The 14,611-nt window shown below is 41.8% G+C and overlaps 2 protein-coding genes across 4 annotated transcripts in view; one reads left to right on the top strand and one right to left on the bottom strand.

Annotated features, from left to right (window-relative positions):
• PMS1 (PMS1 homolog 1, mismatch repair system component) overlaps positions 1–1,663 on the bottom strand; it is an 86,704-nt gene extending 85,041 nt beyond the window's left edge. Inside the window, exon 1 of one of the 3 annotated variants that reach the window (XM_084643087.1) lies at positions 1,586–1,663. The gene's annotated coding sequence lies outside the window, so the exon portion shown is untranslated. Of the gene's footprint in view, positions 1–1,372 lie in introns of all 3 variants that reach the window. The other 2 variants (XM_084643088.1, XM_084643086.1) reach the window with 2 other exon arrangements.
• A 20-nt stretch (positions 1,664–1,683) lies between these two features.
• ORMDL1 (ORMDL sphingolipid biosynthesis regulator 1) lies at positions 1,684–14,292 on the top strand. The gene is made up of 4 exons (XM_084643101.1): positions 1,684–1,842; positions 7,310–7,489; positions 9,718–9,869; positions 12,089–14,292. The coding sequence occupies exons 2-4, from the start codon at positions 7,316–7,318 to the stop codon at positions 12,222–12,224; spliced, it is 462 nt and encodes a 153-aa protein (XP_084499227.1). The 5' UTR covers positions 1,684–1,842; positions 7,310–7,315; the 3' UTR covers positions 12,225–14,292.
• Positions 14,293–14,611: the final 319 nt, after the last annotated feature.

The following is a 14,611-nucleotide window of genomic DNA, read 5'->3' as shown; positions in this document are numbered from 1 at the left end:
ATGGGAGCAGTTCTGTTACCACTGTGAGCCCCTAGATGGAGGGTTTCTTTCCTCCACACCAATGCCTTTATAGAGAAAAGGGCATTTGGACTGGGCTGTGGAAAGAGGACTGGTCTCTATATATTAGTCACAGAGACCTCCCTTCAACCTGGGCATCCTTCTGCCTGTTCATTAAGAATAGTCAGTCTTTAAATAAAAAGAGACAAGATTATTTCTCTCACAGGACAAGGGCAAAGATCAAAAGGTGGCAGAGCTGGACTCTCTGGTGGTTAAACCATACACACTGCAACCAAAGCAGGGCATATGTGGAAACTGGTTGAATTACAATTGTTGTTGTGAGGGTCATAAATTTGAATCTCTGGATATCTGTGCATGGAAAATCTCAACCATAACTTTAACAGTGTGCGTATGGGGAAGGGGAAAGGAGTTGTTACCCCATTAGCTGATAATACAGTGTATATCCACTTCTAAGATAATCGCTACAGCAGTGAGAACTTCATGCTCTGGAAAAACTGTTGCAAAAACTAACCATACACACAAGCCTCTTTCAAGTCCCTAGCCTATTTTATTCTATATAGATTATTATACCACACCCATCACCATAGTGTCTGAGTGCCTTCAAGTAGTGTGTTGGGTTTGTTTGTTTTTTTAATATAGATGCTGCTATGTGTTTGTTAGAGAAGGCAGGTCAAAGAAGTGCACCTATTATGTGGAGAAAAAGTTGGTGAAGGTTTGTGATGGTCCTGAGTTCTTGGGGGCGTTCATCCCCATGGTCTGAGACTGACCCTGAAAAAGCCTCTGTTTACTGCACTGTCTACTCCCTCCCCACTTTTAAACCCACATTTACCTGCTTATCTCACACTTTAGTATCATTTCACCTGTACTGCTTTACCTTATTCACATCAAAGAGCGGAACTACACACATGAAGTGACAGCAAATACCAGTGAAGCTAACAATCCAATGATAGGTTTCAGAGTAGCAGCGGTGTTAGTCTGTATTCGCAAAAAGAAAAGGAGGACTTGTGGCACCTCAGAGACTAACAAATTTGTTTGAGCATAAGCTTGCGCGAGCTTTTGTGAGCTGCATCCGATGAAGTGAGCTGTAGCTCACGAAAGCTCATGCTCAAATAAATGTTAGTCTCTAAGGTGCCACAAGTCCTCCTGTTCTTTTAACAATCCAATGTTATTTTAAACTCCCTGCACTAGCAATTGAAACCTGCCCCCCTCAGCCTGTGCTCCCCTCTCCACCTCCTGGGCCTTGCTGAGGCTGAGGGATGAGACAGTTGTCCACCTCCGGCCTCGTTCCCAGAGGAGCTGAGGGAGCACCCACGACTCCCGCTACACTCGGCAGAGGCTGCTCGGCGTTTCTCACCATCAGGCTCCTCCTCGCCGCCGGCCTTTCCCTCGGGGCCCGGCCGAGGCACTTGTCTCTTCCCTTCCCGCTGTTACCTGTGGCCTATGGCGGAGGCAAACAGGGACTCCCCGCTACACGTGTTGCGCTAGAGCCGCCTTCCGCCCCAAAGATCAACCCAGTGCCGCCTGCTTCCGGGCCATCGGCGCCTGCAGGTGAGCGTAGCGCCATTACCTGCCGCTCCCGCCGAGTCTAGCTCCCGCGTCCCGGCTCTGCGGCGCGCAGGGCCCCGGCGGAGGGGGGATCGCTGGCCCCGCCTCGCTGCTGGCCCCGCCCCCCCCGCCGCCTGCACCACTAGGCGGCTGGCGCGTACGGCAGCAGCGCCGCGCTCCGCAGCGGGCAACCCGCCCGAGAGCAGGTTGGGAGCGGCGAGCTCGGCAGCGGGGCGATCGGTTCGGCTCGGCGCCGCGGAGGGGAGGCGAGCCCAGGCGGTAGGTCCCCTTCCCCCCTTGCTGTGGGTCGGATGGAGCAGCGGGGAGGAGGGTTGTGCCCAGGGGAAAAGGGGGCTGCCGTAGTTGTGCGAGGTGGTTTGTGTACAACCCAGATCCAAAGGGCCCCACAAAGAGGGCTGCACTCCTCCGGTAACAAAGCAGCAGCAGGCCCCTGCACACACACAATCTCTTGCGCTGCGGCTTGGATAGGGGCCTACCCGTTTTTCTATAAAGGGTCCTATCTTTCAGTGCATGGGATCTCTGCCCTGCAGCAAATGGATCTAGTTTGCTGGCGGGCTTTGACGTCTGCCTTTGCCCTGATTGTATGGCAGATTGGCCCCGATGGAGCAGAAAATGAAACGAAGGGAAGTTTTCAAATTCACACTGAATGCAGGTAGCTAGAATCAGGATCTAGAGTGGCTATTGTCTGAGTGAAGCTGCTTTGTAGCGAGAGTGTGTGTAGTCTCCCATGCTGCAATCTGCAAAATAGCGAAGATGCATGATGGGGGGGAGTAAAGGTTTTACCCCTATCTGCCTCTCAGCTGGGATATAGAGTAGCTGGCCTCTTGCTTTAATAGGGAACTCATTGCTAGTATATGATAGAAGGATAGTTATTCCTCTTTTCAACGATTGGCACCTGCCTTAAAAACTCTGTATTCAAGTGGTCGAGAACTAAAGCATTTTACAGGCCTGGGGACACTCACTGTCTTCTGAAACGTTTTAAAATTTCGTGGGCCAGATTCTAATCTCTATTACCCTGAAGACTATATCTGGAGTTAATTCCATTGGCTTCACTGGGCTTGCTCTGCATTTGGGCGGGTGTGACATCAGAATCTGATCTCTCTTTGGTAAATTGTGTGTGACGATGAAGCTAGAAGGGGCAAAAACAATTGACGAACACTTAACTTGATAAATGGCTTTTCAAACAGATTAACTGTAGCAGTGGCCACTATATGTGTAACATATATTGCAACAAAGCCCGTTGCCAATTGTGCCCACATATCTATTCTGGGGACACCATCACAGGGCCTAATAACATCAGCCACACTATCAGAGGCTTGTATACCTGCACATCCACCAATGTGATATATGCCATCATGTGCCAGCAATGCCCCTCTGCCATGTACATTGGTCAAACTGGACAGTCTCTACGTAAAAGAATAAATGGACACAAATCAGATGTCAAGAATTATAACATTCATAAACCAGTCGGAGAACACTTCAATCTCTCTGGTCACGCAATCACAGACATGAAGGTCGCTATCTTAAAACAAAAAAACTTCAAATCCAGACTCCAGCGAGAAACTGCTGAATTGGAATTCATTTGCAAATTGGATACTATTAATTTAGGCTTAAATAGAGACTGGGAGTGGCTAAGTCATTATGCAAGGTAGCCTATTTCCTCTTGTTTTTTCCTACCCCCCCCCCCCCGATGTTCTGGTTTAACTTAGATTTAAACTTGGAGAGTGGTCAGTTTGGATGAGGTATTACCAGCAGGAGAGTGAGTTTGTGTGTGTGGTTTTTGGGAGGGGGGTGAGGGGGTGAGAGAACCTGGATTTGTGCAGGAAATGGCCCAACTTTATTATCATGCACATTGTGTAAAGAGTTGTCACTTTGGATGGGCTATCACCAGCAGGAGAGTGCATTTGTGTGGGGGGGTGGAGGGTGAGAGAACCTGGATTTGTGCTGGAAATGGCCCACCTGATGATCACTTTAGATAAGCTATTACCAGCAGGACAGTGGGGTGGGAGGAGGTATTTTTTCATATTCTCTGTGTATAAATAAAGCCTGCTGCAGTTTCCACGGCATGCATCCGATGAAGTGAGCTGTAGCTCACGAAAGCTCATGCTCAAATAAATTGGTTAGTCTCTAAGGTGCCACAAGTACTCCTTTTCTTTTCACTATATGTGTGTATGCATATGTGAGGAGAACATAAGAATGGCTATACTGGGTCAGACCAAAGGTCCATTTAGCCCAGTATCATGTCTTCTGACAGTGGCCAGTGCCAGGTGCCCCAGAGGGAGTGAACAGAACAGGTCATCATCAAGTGATGCATCCTTTGTTGCCCGTTCCCAGCTTCTGGCAAACAGAGGCTAGGGACACCATCCCTGCCCATCCTGGCTAATAGCCATTGATGGACTTATTCTCCATGAATTTATCTAGTTCTTTTGTGAACCCTGTTATAGTCTTGACCTTCACAGCATCCTCTGGCAAGGAGTTCCACAGGTTGACTGTGTTGTGTGAAAAAATACTTCCTTTGTTTGTTTTAAACATGCTGCCTATTAATTTCATTTGGTGGCCCCTAGGTCTTATGTTATGAGAAGGAGTAAATAACACTTCCTTATTTACTTTCTCCACATCAGTCATGATTTTATAGACCTCTATCATATCCCCCCTTAGTCGTCTCTTTTCCAAGCTGAAAAGTCCCAGTCTTATTAATCTTTCCTCATATGGCAGCCATTCCACACCCCTAATAATTTTTGTTGCCCTTTTCTGAACCTTTTCCAAGTCTATCCAGTATTCAAGATGTGGGCATACCATAGATTTATATAGAGGCAATATGATATTTTCTGTCTTATTATCTATCCCTTTCTTAAGGAGGGTGGGAATTGTTTTGCTTTTAAACTTTCTGTAACTGGTTTTTCATTAATCAGACCTTAATGTGAAGTTTCTGTCTTACAGTTGTGCTGTACTGTTCTCTTAAGGGTCTAGCTGGCTTGGAAAAGCCCTTATTGCAGCATGGTAGCAAAAGGGGTTAAAAAAAGAAGTCAGTAGCACTAAATCACTTCTGCCCCATTTATCCCTGCCCAGCCTCAGCACCCTACATGGAAGAGGCAGCATCAGCGTGTGGGCTAGAAACACAATTTACCTTAAATATAGGCTGAAAATAGAGCTAACAATTAGAGTTTGACCAGGAGGTCTCTTGGTCAGGGGCCATCTGTAAAGAAAAGGAACTACAGTCCTACTTGTCAGACTGAGGGGATGCACCTAGAGCCCCTGAAATCAGAGGACCAGCTAATTCCTTTTTCCTTCTGAGACAATAAACTGCATGGAATTCAAGTTTACTGTATATGCCTTTCAGCTGACACCTTAGAACTGAGCTCTCACCAGCTTACATTGACAATGAAAAACATCTGAGGGTTTTCATAAGAGTACAGATTGCACTATTCTCACTGCTTAATATATCCTATTTCCCCTCAGTTCCCAAACAACGGTCACCTCTCATATGCACATCTCACATACACCTTTTTCTGAAATGTGCTGAATGCCATTTGGGTGCTGTCTTCCGCTCTAGAGGTGGCTGCCTTTCTGTGGTCTAGCATGTAGAACTTTAAAGTGCATTGAGATGAAAAGTTATATAATGTTATATGCATTCATAGTTTGTAAAGAATAGTTCATCCATTGTGTTTCATTCCTCTTAAAAAGTTTCAGTATGCCAAAAAATGGCTTGGATTCTGGCCAGAACCAGAGCTCATCTTTGTGGTTGAGAGAGAGAGTCAATCATAGAATATCGGGGTTGGAAGGGACCTCAGAAGGGCATCTAGTCCAACCCCCTGCTCAAAGCAGGACCAATCCCCAATTTTTGCCCCAGATCTCTAAATGGCCCCCTCAAGGATTGAACTCACAACCCTGGGTTTAGCAGGCCAATGCTCAAACCACTGAGCTATCCCTTCGCCCCCTCTTTTATTAAGCTGATTAAATTAGAAGACATTGCAGAGGCCAAGGCTTGGGTGATTTCTACAATTTATATACAGTACTAGAACAATTTGGATTCTCCCCTTAAACTGTTTTGTTGATGGTGGGAACCACTACCACATTTGAAGGCAGAGAGTGTTTCTGATTTGAGCGTTGTAATTCATCCTTTTATGTGCAGATTTGGAAATAGGTTTGTGCAAGAACTCACTGCAAACAGCATCACCCCAGATGAATCTGTGGTTTGCAGATTGATCTGTCTATCTAATCTTGCTAGGCTGATAACTTCAGTTGGCCTGTTTTAGGCGGCGAGAAATATATTTTTCTAGAAAATGAGTAGAAGTAGTTCTAGCCTTACAAGCCATGACACCATGAATGAGGCACCATTTTTTAACAAGTGATGGATAAAAATGGAAGATGGCATTTTAGAACCCAGGACCAAAAGGGTGGGGCAGAGGAGGACCGGGACTTCTCCACCTCAGGTGCCTCACAGGCAAATAAATTATTGTGAAGCACTTTTCACTTAGAGATCTCAAAGCCCTTTGCAAACATTAAGCCAAACAAAACCCTATCAGGTAGGAAAACTGAGGTACAGAATGCTTGAGTTATTCTAGTAGCTGAATCGTTGGGTGTGTTTTGTTTTTGTTTATTAAGTAACAAATTGCAAATCCCAGTGGTGATTGAACCTGGTGATGGCTACAAGCATGGTTGAGAGGTCTATTTGTTGAGACTATTTCCATCACTTCACACTGATTCAACTTACATTATAGTCTTCAGACTGATGTTTGGGGGTGTGGTGTGCATGATTGTGTTGATTTGTGTGTGGGTTATATTGCACTGGAAAAGTTGTATGGATTTGTGTGAGTAGAAAATGAGGGGTTTGTGCTGCATGTGTCAGGTGATTGTGTTTGTGTCTAGGAGGTGGTGCTGGAAGATATGTGTTGATTTGTATGGGTGGCAGTTGGACGCACAGGTGTTACAGTTCGGACAAATAGTCCACCATGCATGCATTCTCCCTCACGCAACCTAATAAAATTGCCACATGCAAATTTGCTGTACAGTAAGGATGGTGACTGGCTGAATTACCTATGTTGTAACAATGGTCTCTAGGGTACTTGGCATAACATATATACAGATCATACTAACAGGTTTCAGAGTAACAGCCATGTTAGTCTGTATTTGCAAAAAGAAAAGGAGTACTTGTGGCACCTTAGAGACTAACCAATTTATTTGAGCATAAGCTTTCGTGAAGTGAGCTGTAGCTCACGAAAGCTTATGCTCAAATAAATTGGTTAGTCTCTAAGGTGCCACAAGTACTCTTTTTCTTTTTACAGATCATACTGTAGCTGTACACCACATAGGTATAATTTGTAAAGTTAAAATGGGTGAGAACTTAAAAATTGGACAGTAACAGACCATGAGTCCCAGTGATGACTCAACCTCGGGATATTATGAACTTCAACCATGGCTGTAACTGTTTCCATCACTACATACTGACTCTTTGGATATTCTAGGTTTCAGAATGGCAATCCTCTAATCTTGTTGTACAGATATTCAAGATCAAACTATGAGTCAATGTCAGAAGACAGAACTTTTGACTTCAAAGTCCTGTGTTCTACCCAATACACATGCTCTTTCTAGCTGTGTTACCCCATTAGAGATTATTTATAATAATAGTCTCTCTCCTGGTCTTAACATTATATGTGAGATATACTGACTATCTCTAATATATGAATCCTGTGATATCAGTCTTCATACAATTTTATTTTTATAGAGCAAAATGAACGTAGGAGTTGCCCATAGCGAGGTAAATCCAAACACCAGGGTGATGAACAGCCGTGGAATGTGGCTGACCTACGCACTTGGAGTTGGTATGCTTCATATTGTCTTGCTCAGCATTCCCTTCTTCAGTGTTCCTGTTGCATGGACCTTAACAAATGTGATTCACAATCTGGTGAGTATAGTACTCTGTCTTGTAACAGACATTAAGAAATTAGCTGGCACTTATGTATATATGTTTGTGTGATGTAGAAGAGGAGAAAGATACAAAGGACTCTAGGTTGTGTAGACAATGAAATCCTAAATGGCCAAACAAACTGTCTTATCTTCTGCAGTGAGCTTACTCACAAGCCAGAGTATTAGGCATTTTACAATGGAAATTTACTGTTTTTAACAAGGGCAAAAAAACAGAGAAGGTAAAAGATGCGGTTATTGATTTTAGTGTTCAGCCAAAGATTTTTGAATTGGGGAAATGGTTTAAAATGTTTTTAAAAGTTCTTAGAAAACTAAACCAGAATGTTACAAATCATAAATGCCAATTGATTGCTAATAACTATGCACTCTGTCCTATTTGTAAGGAGATGAGCCTTAAATATTAGTGGGAGTAGCACACATATTGAGGAGAACATACTCTGTGTAACCCCCTTGTATTAGCTATTAATCTACCTGAAGAACTCTGAGGCAACCCAAAAAAAAAAAAGTTACAGCATTTTACACAATCCTAGGATGGAAACATCTACTGGGCTTTATGCTTCTTGTTTACACTTTGGAAGAAGGGATTATATTAGCTCTGCATGATATAAAAAAGAACCCCCTATGTTCACACAGGGCCTGATCCAGCCCTCACTGAAGGCAATAGAAAGATAACTGACTTCAGTGGACTCTCGTTCAGGACTATAATTAAAATCTTTGCCCCAGATCCTGAAAACACTTATGCAGTAATTCAGTGGTACTACTGATTTGTATAAAATTACTCACGTGCATAAGTGTTTGTCCACTCAGAGCCTTGAAAAATAATTCTCGTGGAATCATAGAATTTAAAGCTGGAAGATGATCTAGTAGTCCCAAGTCTGACCTCCTATATGTCACAGACCACCAACACCATCCAGCATCTATGTGCTAAACCAACAACCAAAATTAGACCAAAGTACGACAGCCCACAGGAGACTAGACTATTGTGTGCCACAAGCAGAGAGTGGGAGGGACCGAGGTGCACCAGTGCTCAAGGCCCCCACAATGGCAGGGAAATTATTAAGTGAGATATACCCAGATAATCTGGGCAACTGACTCTCACCCATATGCTGCAGAGGAAGGCAAATAAACCCAGTCATTGCCAATCTGACCTGAAAAAAAATGCCTTCTCTTTTTGCTCAAACTGCCTTTTCTGCCTTAGGATGTTATAATTTTACAGTGATCATTTAAAATGTTATAGATGTGAGTATAAATGTTATGTCAAGGTTAGAGAACCAGGGGCACAGTTCATCAGTTTGTGCCATAATTGAGATTCATTTATCTAGCATCCTGAGACCACCAACAACCCAGGATCAACAATAACGGCATGTCTACACATACAGCGCTCCTGTTGGCATAATAAAACAACCTTAGCGAGCAGTGATAGCTGTGTCAGCGGGAGTTGGTGTAACTTACGTCGCTCATGGAGGTGATTTATTCACACCATTGAGCGACATAAATTATGCCAACATAAGCCGTAGTGTAGACATAGCCTAAGACTTTACATGATCTGCCACTATCTAGGGAAAAGATTGCTATCTTAAGAAAGGATGCTATCCTAAAAATGCAGTGTAAACATAGTTCTATTCAAGGGCTCTTGTTTTACTAACTAGACTAAAAGTTACCGAAGGGGCTTCATCACATTCTCTTCATCACTACAGGTTTCAGAGTAGCAGCCGTGTTAGTCTGTATCTGCAAAAAGAAAAGGAGTACTTGTAGCACCTTAGAGACTAACAAATTTATTTGAGCGCTTTAATATTGTGTTTTATGACTACTGATTAGCAGCTCTGAACTTGTTAGAGCTCTTATTTACAGTCTGTTCCACCATATAATCTTTGCTATGTAATCTAGTGAATAGGGCATGAGATTGGGAACCAGGAAACTTTGGTTTTAATCCTGGCTTTGCAATTGACCTGCTGACCTTGAGCAAGTCACTTCACTTCTTTGTGTGTCTTTCTCCTTCCACCCTCATGCCCTCTTCTCCCTGTTTCTATACTTTCTGTCCAGGTTGCAAGAGGTTCATAGCAGGAACTCTCTTACTATGTGCCTATACCTGTGCCTAGCACGATATAGCTCTGATCTCTGTTGGGGCCCTGAAGAGGCTACAGTAATACAAAACATTAAATAATAATAATTAATAATGCTACTTTTTACAAAAATTTCTTTCCCCAGGGAATGTATGTATTCTTACATGCGGTAAAGGGAACTCCTTTTGAAACACCTGACCAGGGGAAAGCCAGGCTGCTAACACACTGGGAGCAACTGGACTATGGAGTACAATTTACATCCTCACGAAAATTCTTCACAATCTCTCCAATAATTCTGTGAGTTCTGAACTGTTAGAATGATTCTATCTTGTGTGTGTACTTGAAATTTAATATAATATATATATATTTGGAATAAAAACCTTGAATTAATCAATTAGTAATACTTTACATCTGTTAAATCTTTTTTTCCTCATTTATTTTTGTCTCTATTTGATAGGTTTACAGAGCATGTGTTTGGAGATTAAATTAGTTTACAATCATTCTTTTCCAAGCAGATTTGAACCCCGTTATTGAAATAGAGGCTCAATTTTGCAAATATTAACAACCAAAAGGGTCTGTAGAATTAGGCTCTTTATGAAGCTTAACAGAACACTTTCCTCATAAAGTACCGTGTGTATGCTGAAAACAGTAACTCGATTCTCAGTATTTGTGATTTCAACTTCTGTAAGCATCAAAAGTGCCTATCTCACATTTTCTGTGATCTTCGCCATACTTCTTATTGAGTCTGATCCATAGCACTTCATGTCAGTTTTGCATTTTGCTAGTAGGATTGTTTCTATTTACGCAAGTTATGTAACAATGTAAATACAATTGATCAAAAACTTCACACACACCCCAGCCAGTGTTGACGGAATTGTAACGGCAACAACTATGCAAATAAAAGGAAAGTCAGTTAAGTACTAAGGGACCAATCCTACAAAGTGCTAAGCGTCACCTGCAGGATCATGTCCTACACCGCATTTGAAAAACTTACCAGACACCTAGTAGCCAAAGGACTGAATCTACTAGTAAGCAGCCAGATTTAGTGATAGGTAGCCATCAGCAAGATCCAAGGACAGCGTGCTGATGAAAGACCTATCCTTGTCCCCATCTGCTGAGAAGCAAGGAGCATGCCAGAATTCCTAGCTGCTCAGGGTCTCCAGAGGCTTGTATGGAAGATGGCTAGTTTGTTTTTTGATCAAACTTGAAGCTTCCTTCTGCTTTTCTGGCTCTGGGGGGGGAAAAAGTCCTTTCTTGCTATTCTCCACCTTAGAGCCTCCTGGGGGATAGGATGCACACTACCGTTTTCCTCCCTAGCCTTCTAGCTACTTCAGGGGAATGAGATCTGTGCCACTCTGCCCCATCCCAGACTCTTTTTTTCTGCCCCCTCCACCCAACCTCAAATTAGTCCAATACCTGCCTCTGGTGTTTGTTCACAGACTTTCTAAGCATCAGCTGAATGAAATTGACCTGATTCTATTCTCAGGATGCTAAATTGCAGCAATAAAACATCTCAGAGTCTTGCTATAGTTGTCCTCTTCTACAGCTTGTAAAAAGTGTTAGCAACAGCAGCACTGAGCTGTCTACAGACTTGGAAGAAGAACCCTAAATTGGTTCATACTTAGAAGGCTATTTCAAAATCATACTGGCAAGAAACTTCTTAAATTTTTAACACTACTACACAGAAACGGATGTCATTGTCTTCTCCATTTTTTCAGGGAAAGCCTCCCATTGCAAGATGTGGCAAGAATGCAAGAGCATTTTTCAAGCCCTGGCTTACACAATATGTAAAAACATCCCATTACGCCACTTTAAACAAAGAATAGTCCCTCGCCAAAAAAACCCAAGGAAATTCACAATTATCGCTTTGTTTTGTGGCTCTTTTTAGCAAAGAAGTAGACTGTAACAGCAGGAAAAAGGGTGAGATAGCTGGAATCTATGGTATGTTCTCTAACTTTTCCAGTTGAACTGGTTGTCAACTAGCTAAATTACAATAGCAAACTTGCAGTGGAAACATCAAAAGGGTTGCAGGCTTTTTTTTAATACTTTGCTGACTGATCACAGGTCACTCAACTTCAGTGTCCTCTTTGCTTTAGAGGACTTCAAATTCCTTGTCACAGAGTTTATTAAACTAATTAATATTTATGATTTATTTAGGTTAAAATATAAAACTAATAACACCTTGTGCCATTTAAAACCTGAGTTCTCAGCTGGCCTTGTAACTTTTGAGTATGAGGACCTAAGGTTGAAAGGGTGGGGGAGGGAAAATCTAGCTTTTGTTTTTCAGAACCCTGACCCTAGGGTTGTGGGAGAAAGATACTCAGGCCATAATTTGCCGAAACTATAAAAGCATCTTAAAGCAGGAGAAATATTTCTGTTCTGTCCTCCGCCCCACCCCCCAAATCCCTTGAATCCTTTCTTAGTCCCCTGATGACTTTACAGTTGTTTTTTTAAATTCTCTTCATTTAACAAAAAACAAGATTTGTCAGTTGTCTTTACTCCCTTTGTTTCTGCAGGTATTTCTTGGCAAGCTTCTATACCAAGTATGATCCAGCACACTTCATCCTGAACACAGCTTCTCTCTTGAGTGTGCTCATCCCCAAGTTGCCACAGCTTCATGGTGTAAGAATCTTTGGCATCAACAAATACTAATCAGAAGATGTGAAACTGAAGTGTTCTGACCAAAACCTGCCATGGCTACTGCTTTTTCTCAGGTGAAGGAATGGGTAGTCTGCTGTGCCATTTATCTAGTAACATACAATGAGATACTTTCACACCTGAGATCTAATTGCTACTACTTTGGATGCTGTTTGGAAGGCAAGTAGACTTTTACAGGAAGATGCTTCTCAGTATTTAATGTGAATGGTAAATCTTTCAGAGAGAGGTTTTCCATGAGGAACTGGGCAGGCCCAGCTCTAAAACGTAATCAGCACTAAGAGAATACATATGCCCAGGTGACACAAGTGACTTGCAAAGAAGGTGTGAATAACTTAGTTGAAACGTAGGGGCAATTTTCACAAATCAGCCAGATAGCCGTAGTAAAAGCAAAGCAAGTTAATATGTAAACCCGGAATCCTCTGTTGAAGAACTGGTGAGGCCTCATGCTTAGATTATGTAAAAGTAGCCAGTTACTGCTTTTGGATTATAAATGGTTCACTTTTATAGTTTAAGGGTTGTCTGGCAACACCTAAAGGTAGACAATGTAGTTGTTTGTTTTTTTTAACCTGGTTACTGCTGTGATTTAATGGTGTACTTATATCTGTTCCTGAGACCTTAGTTACAAAGACATCTCCAGTCCTATGTGTCAATTCAGGGGATTTCTACATCAGCTTGCTAGCCCACTTTTCATATACTAATGAAATACGTCAACATTGTTTTAACTTTCCAGACAGGGCTGTTTTGAGAAACTAAAGCACAGAATTTCTAAAAACAGAAAACTTCTTATGGTGTAGATTTGGGCAGTCTTCTTTATTTGATTGCTAGGCCATGTTTTAGTGGTTAAGAGGTCTATAATGGCCTTTTTTTTTTTCTTTTTCTTTTTAAGAGGAGAGGCAGTCCAGTTTTGCAGGTTGCTGGAATATCCAGCAGAAACCACTTTCTCTAGCTAGTAAAATCACAAAGTAAAAGCCCAAACTGGTGGTGGGTGAACAACCAAGCTATAGATGTTAACTGTATGGTCCAGCAGAAGAAAATGTAGATGTTTGCATTTCTTGGAACACCTTGACAAGAAGTTCAAGAAACATGCAAGAATCTAAATTTCAGGGGTGACTCCACTACTGTATAGTACTGTACTACCCTTGTGGATAATCAGCTCTGTAATTAGAGTGATGGATGTATATGCTGGGGCCTCACCATTTAGTTTTGTGTCTTGAAAAAGAGAGAGGATCCTGTAAGATATGCAGAGTAACTGCCAAGTGAAAGCAGCTTAGCACATTTTGAACTGGCTTGGATTTGGGGTGGAGAGAGAGGGGAGACAGGAACTTCCTTAGGTTATCATAAGAACTGTGGCCTTTAGGAGCATGGCCCTAGTTTAAGCCTTGGCTACAGGGATTACAAGAATGTTCATGCAGCAAAACCAACACCTATATAAAGATTTGCCTTGCAAAATTCAATCAAGTTTTTAGCCACTGGTGGGCGTATTTGTCTCCCTTAGCAGGAGAATTTTTCTGGCTACTTTGGCTGATGGAAGATTGGCTGTAGTTTATCAGCAGTGCGCTATGAAACTTCATAGTAACTGAACGGCTCGTATGAACAGATGAATCTTCAAGTTAAACTAATAATTATGAATATAAAGTGATAACTGGCTACTTTAAAAAAAATCAAGTTTGCTTCATAGGGCTATGCTAGCTCTCTGAAAGTGTCTTGTTTTTGAAAATATTGTTTTATATAAAGGATAAATGATAATGACTGAGACTAGGAATCAGTATTGTACTTTGTACTTTTGTTCATTTTAGCAAAAAATTTACAGCTGGTGATGTGCTTTTGTAAATAGATTGTTGATAGTAACATAGGATTAGTGTTTGAAACACTATGTAAAACTTGTCTAAAATTGAATAGGAAAATCTTTTCAATAATTGTACAACACATCACTGTACTAGGCTTTTTCCTTTTCTCCTCAGATACTTTTTTCCCAATGGCTTATGTGGTTTACAGCATTTAAAATAATTTCCCTATGATGGTTTTATTTCTTTGTAGTATAAAACAAGTTGTTCAAAATACACATCTGGCTTTATTCTTTCCTCTGTAAGAACAAAACACTATATTACATGGTACATTTTACTCCAGCCAACTATTCAATTTAATGAGGAAACGTACACACACCCACCCACCTATGTAATTTCTACAGATAGCAGTTAAGGGTTTTGTCTCTTTACATCACATACATTGTAGGGTACAACTGAATGTTTTATTTTCTTCATGTACTATTTGATCATATAAGCACTGAGTCTGCTTCCAAATTATTAAACACACTTTAATGGGACAGAGTTGTCAAGGATTAAAAAGCTTACTTGGGAGCCTGCTTTAATTCTTCAAGTGTC

The sequence above is a fragment of the Lepidochelys olivacea genome, assembly GCF_965140295.1.
Source record: "Lepidochelys olivacea isolate rLepOli2 genome assembly, chromosome: 11".
Classification (NCBI taxonomy): Eukaryota; Metazoa; Chordata; order Testudines; family Cheloniidae; genus Lepidochelys; species Lepidochelys olivacea.
Note: the sequence above shows the minus strand (reverse complement) of the source record. Positions and strands in the feature narration are given on the sequence as shown.

Excerpts from the sequence above, each read along its gene's own strand:
- ORMDL1 (XM_084643101.1), top strand. The coding sequence starts at position 7,316 with ATGAACGTAGGAGTTGCCCATAGCGAGGTAAATCCAAACACCAGGGTG. Across the intron at positions 7,490-9,717 it reads CAAATGTGATTCACAATCTG|GGAATGTATGTATTCTTACA; the intron begins GTGAGTATAGTA and ends TTCTTTCCCCAG. Across the intron at positions 9,870-12,088 it reads ACAATCTCTCCAATAATTCT|GTATTTCTTGGCAAGCTTCT; the intron begins GTGAGTTCTGAA and ends TTGTTTCTGCAG.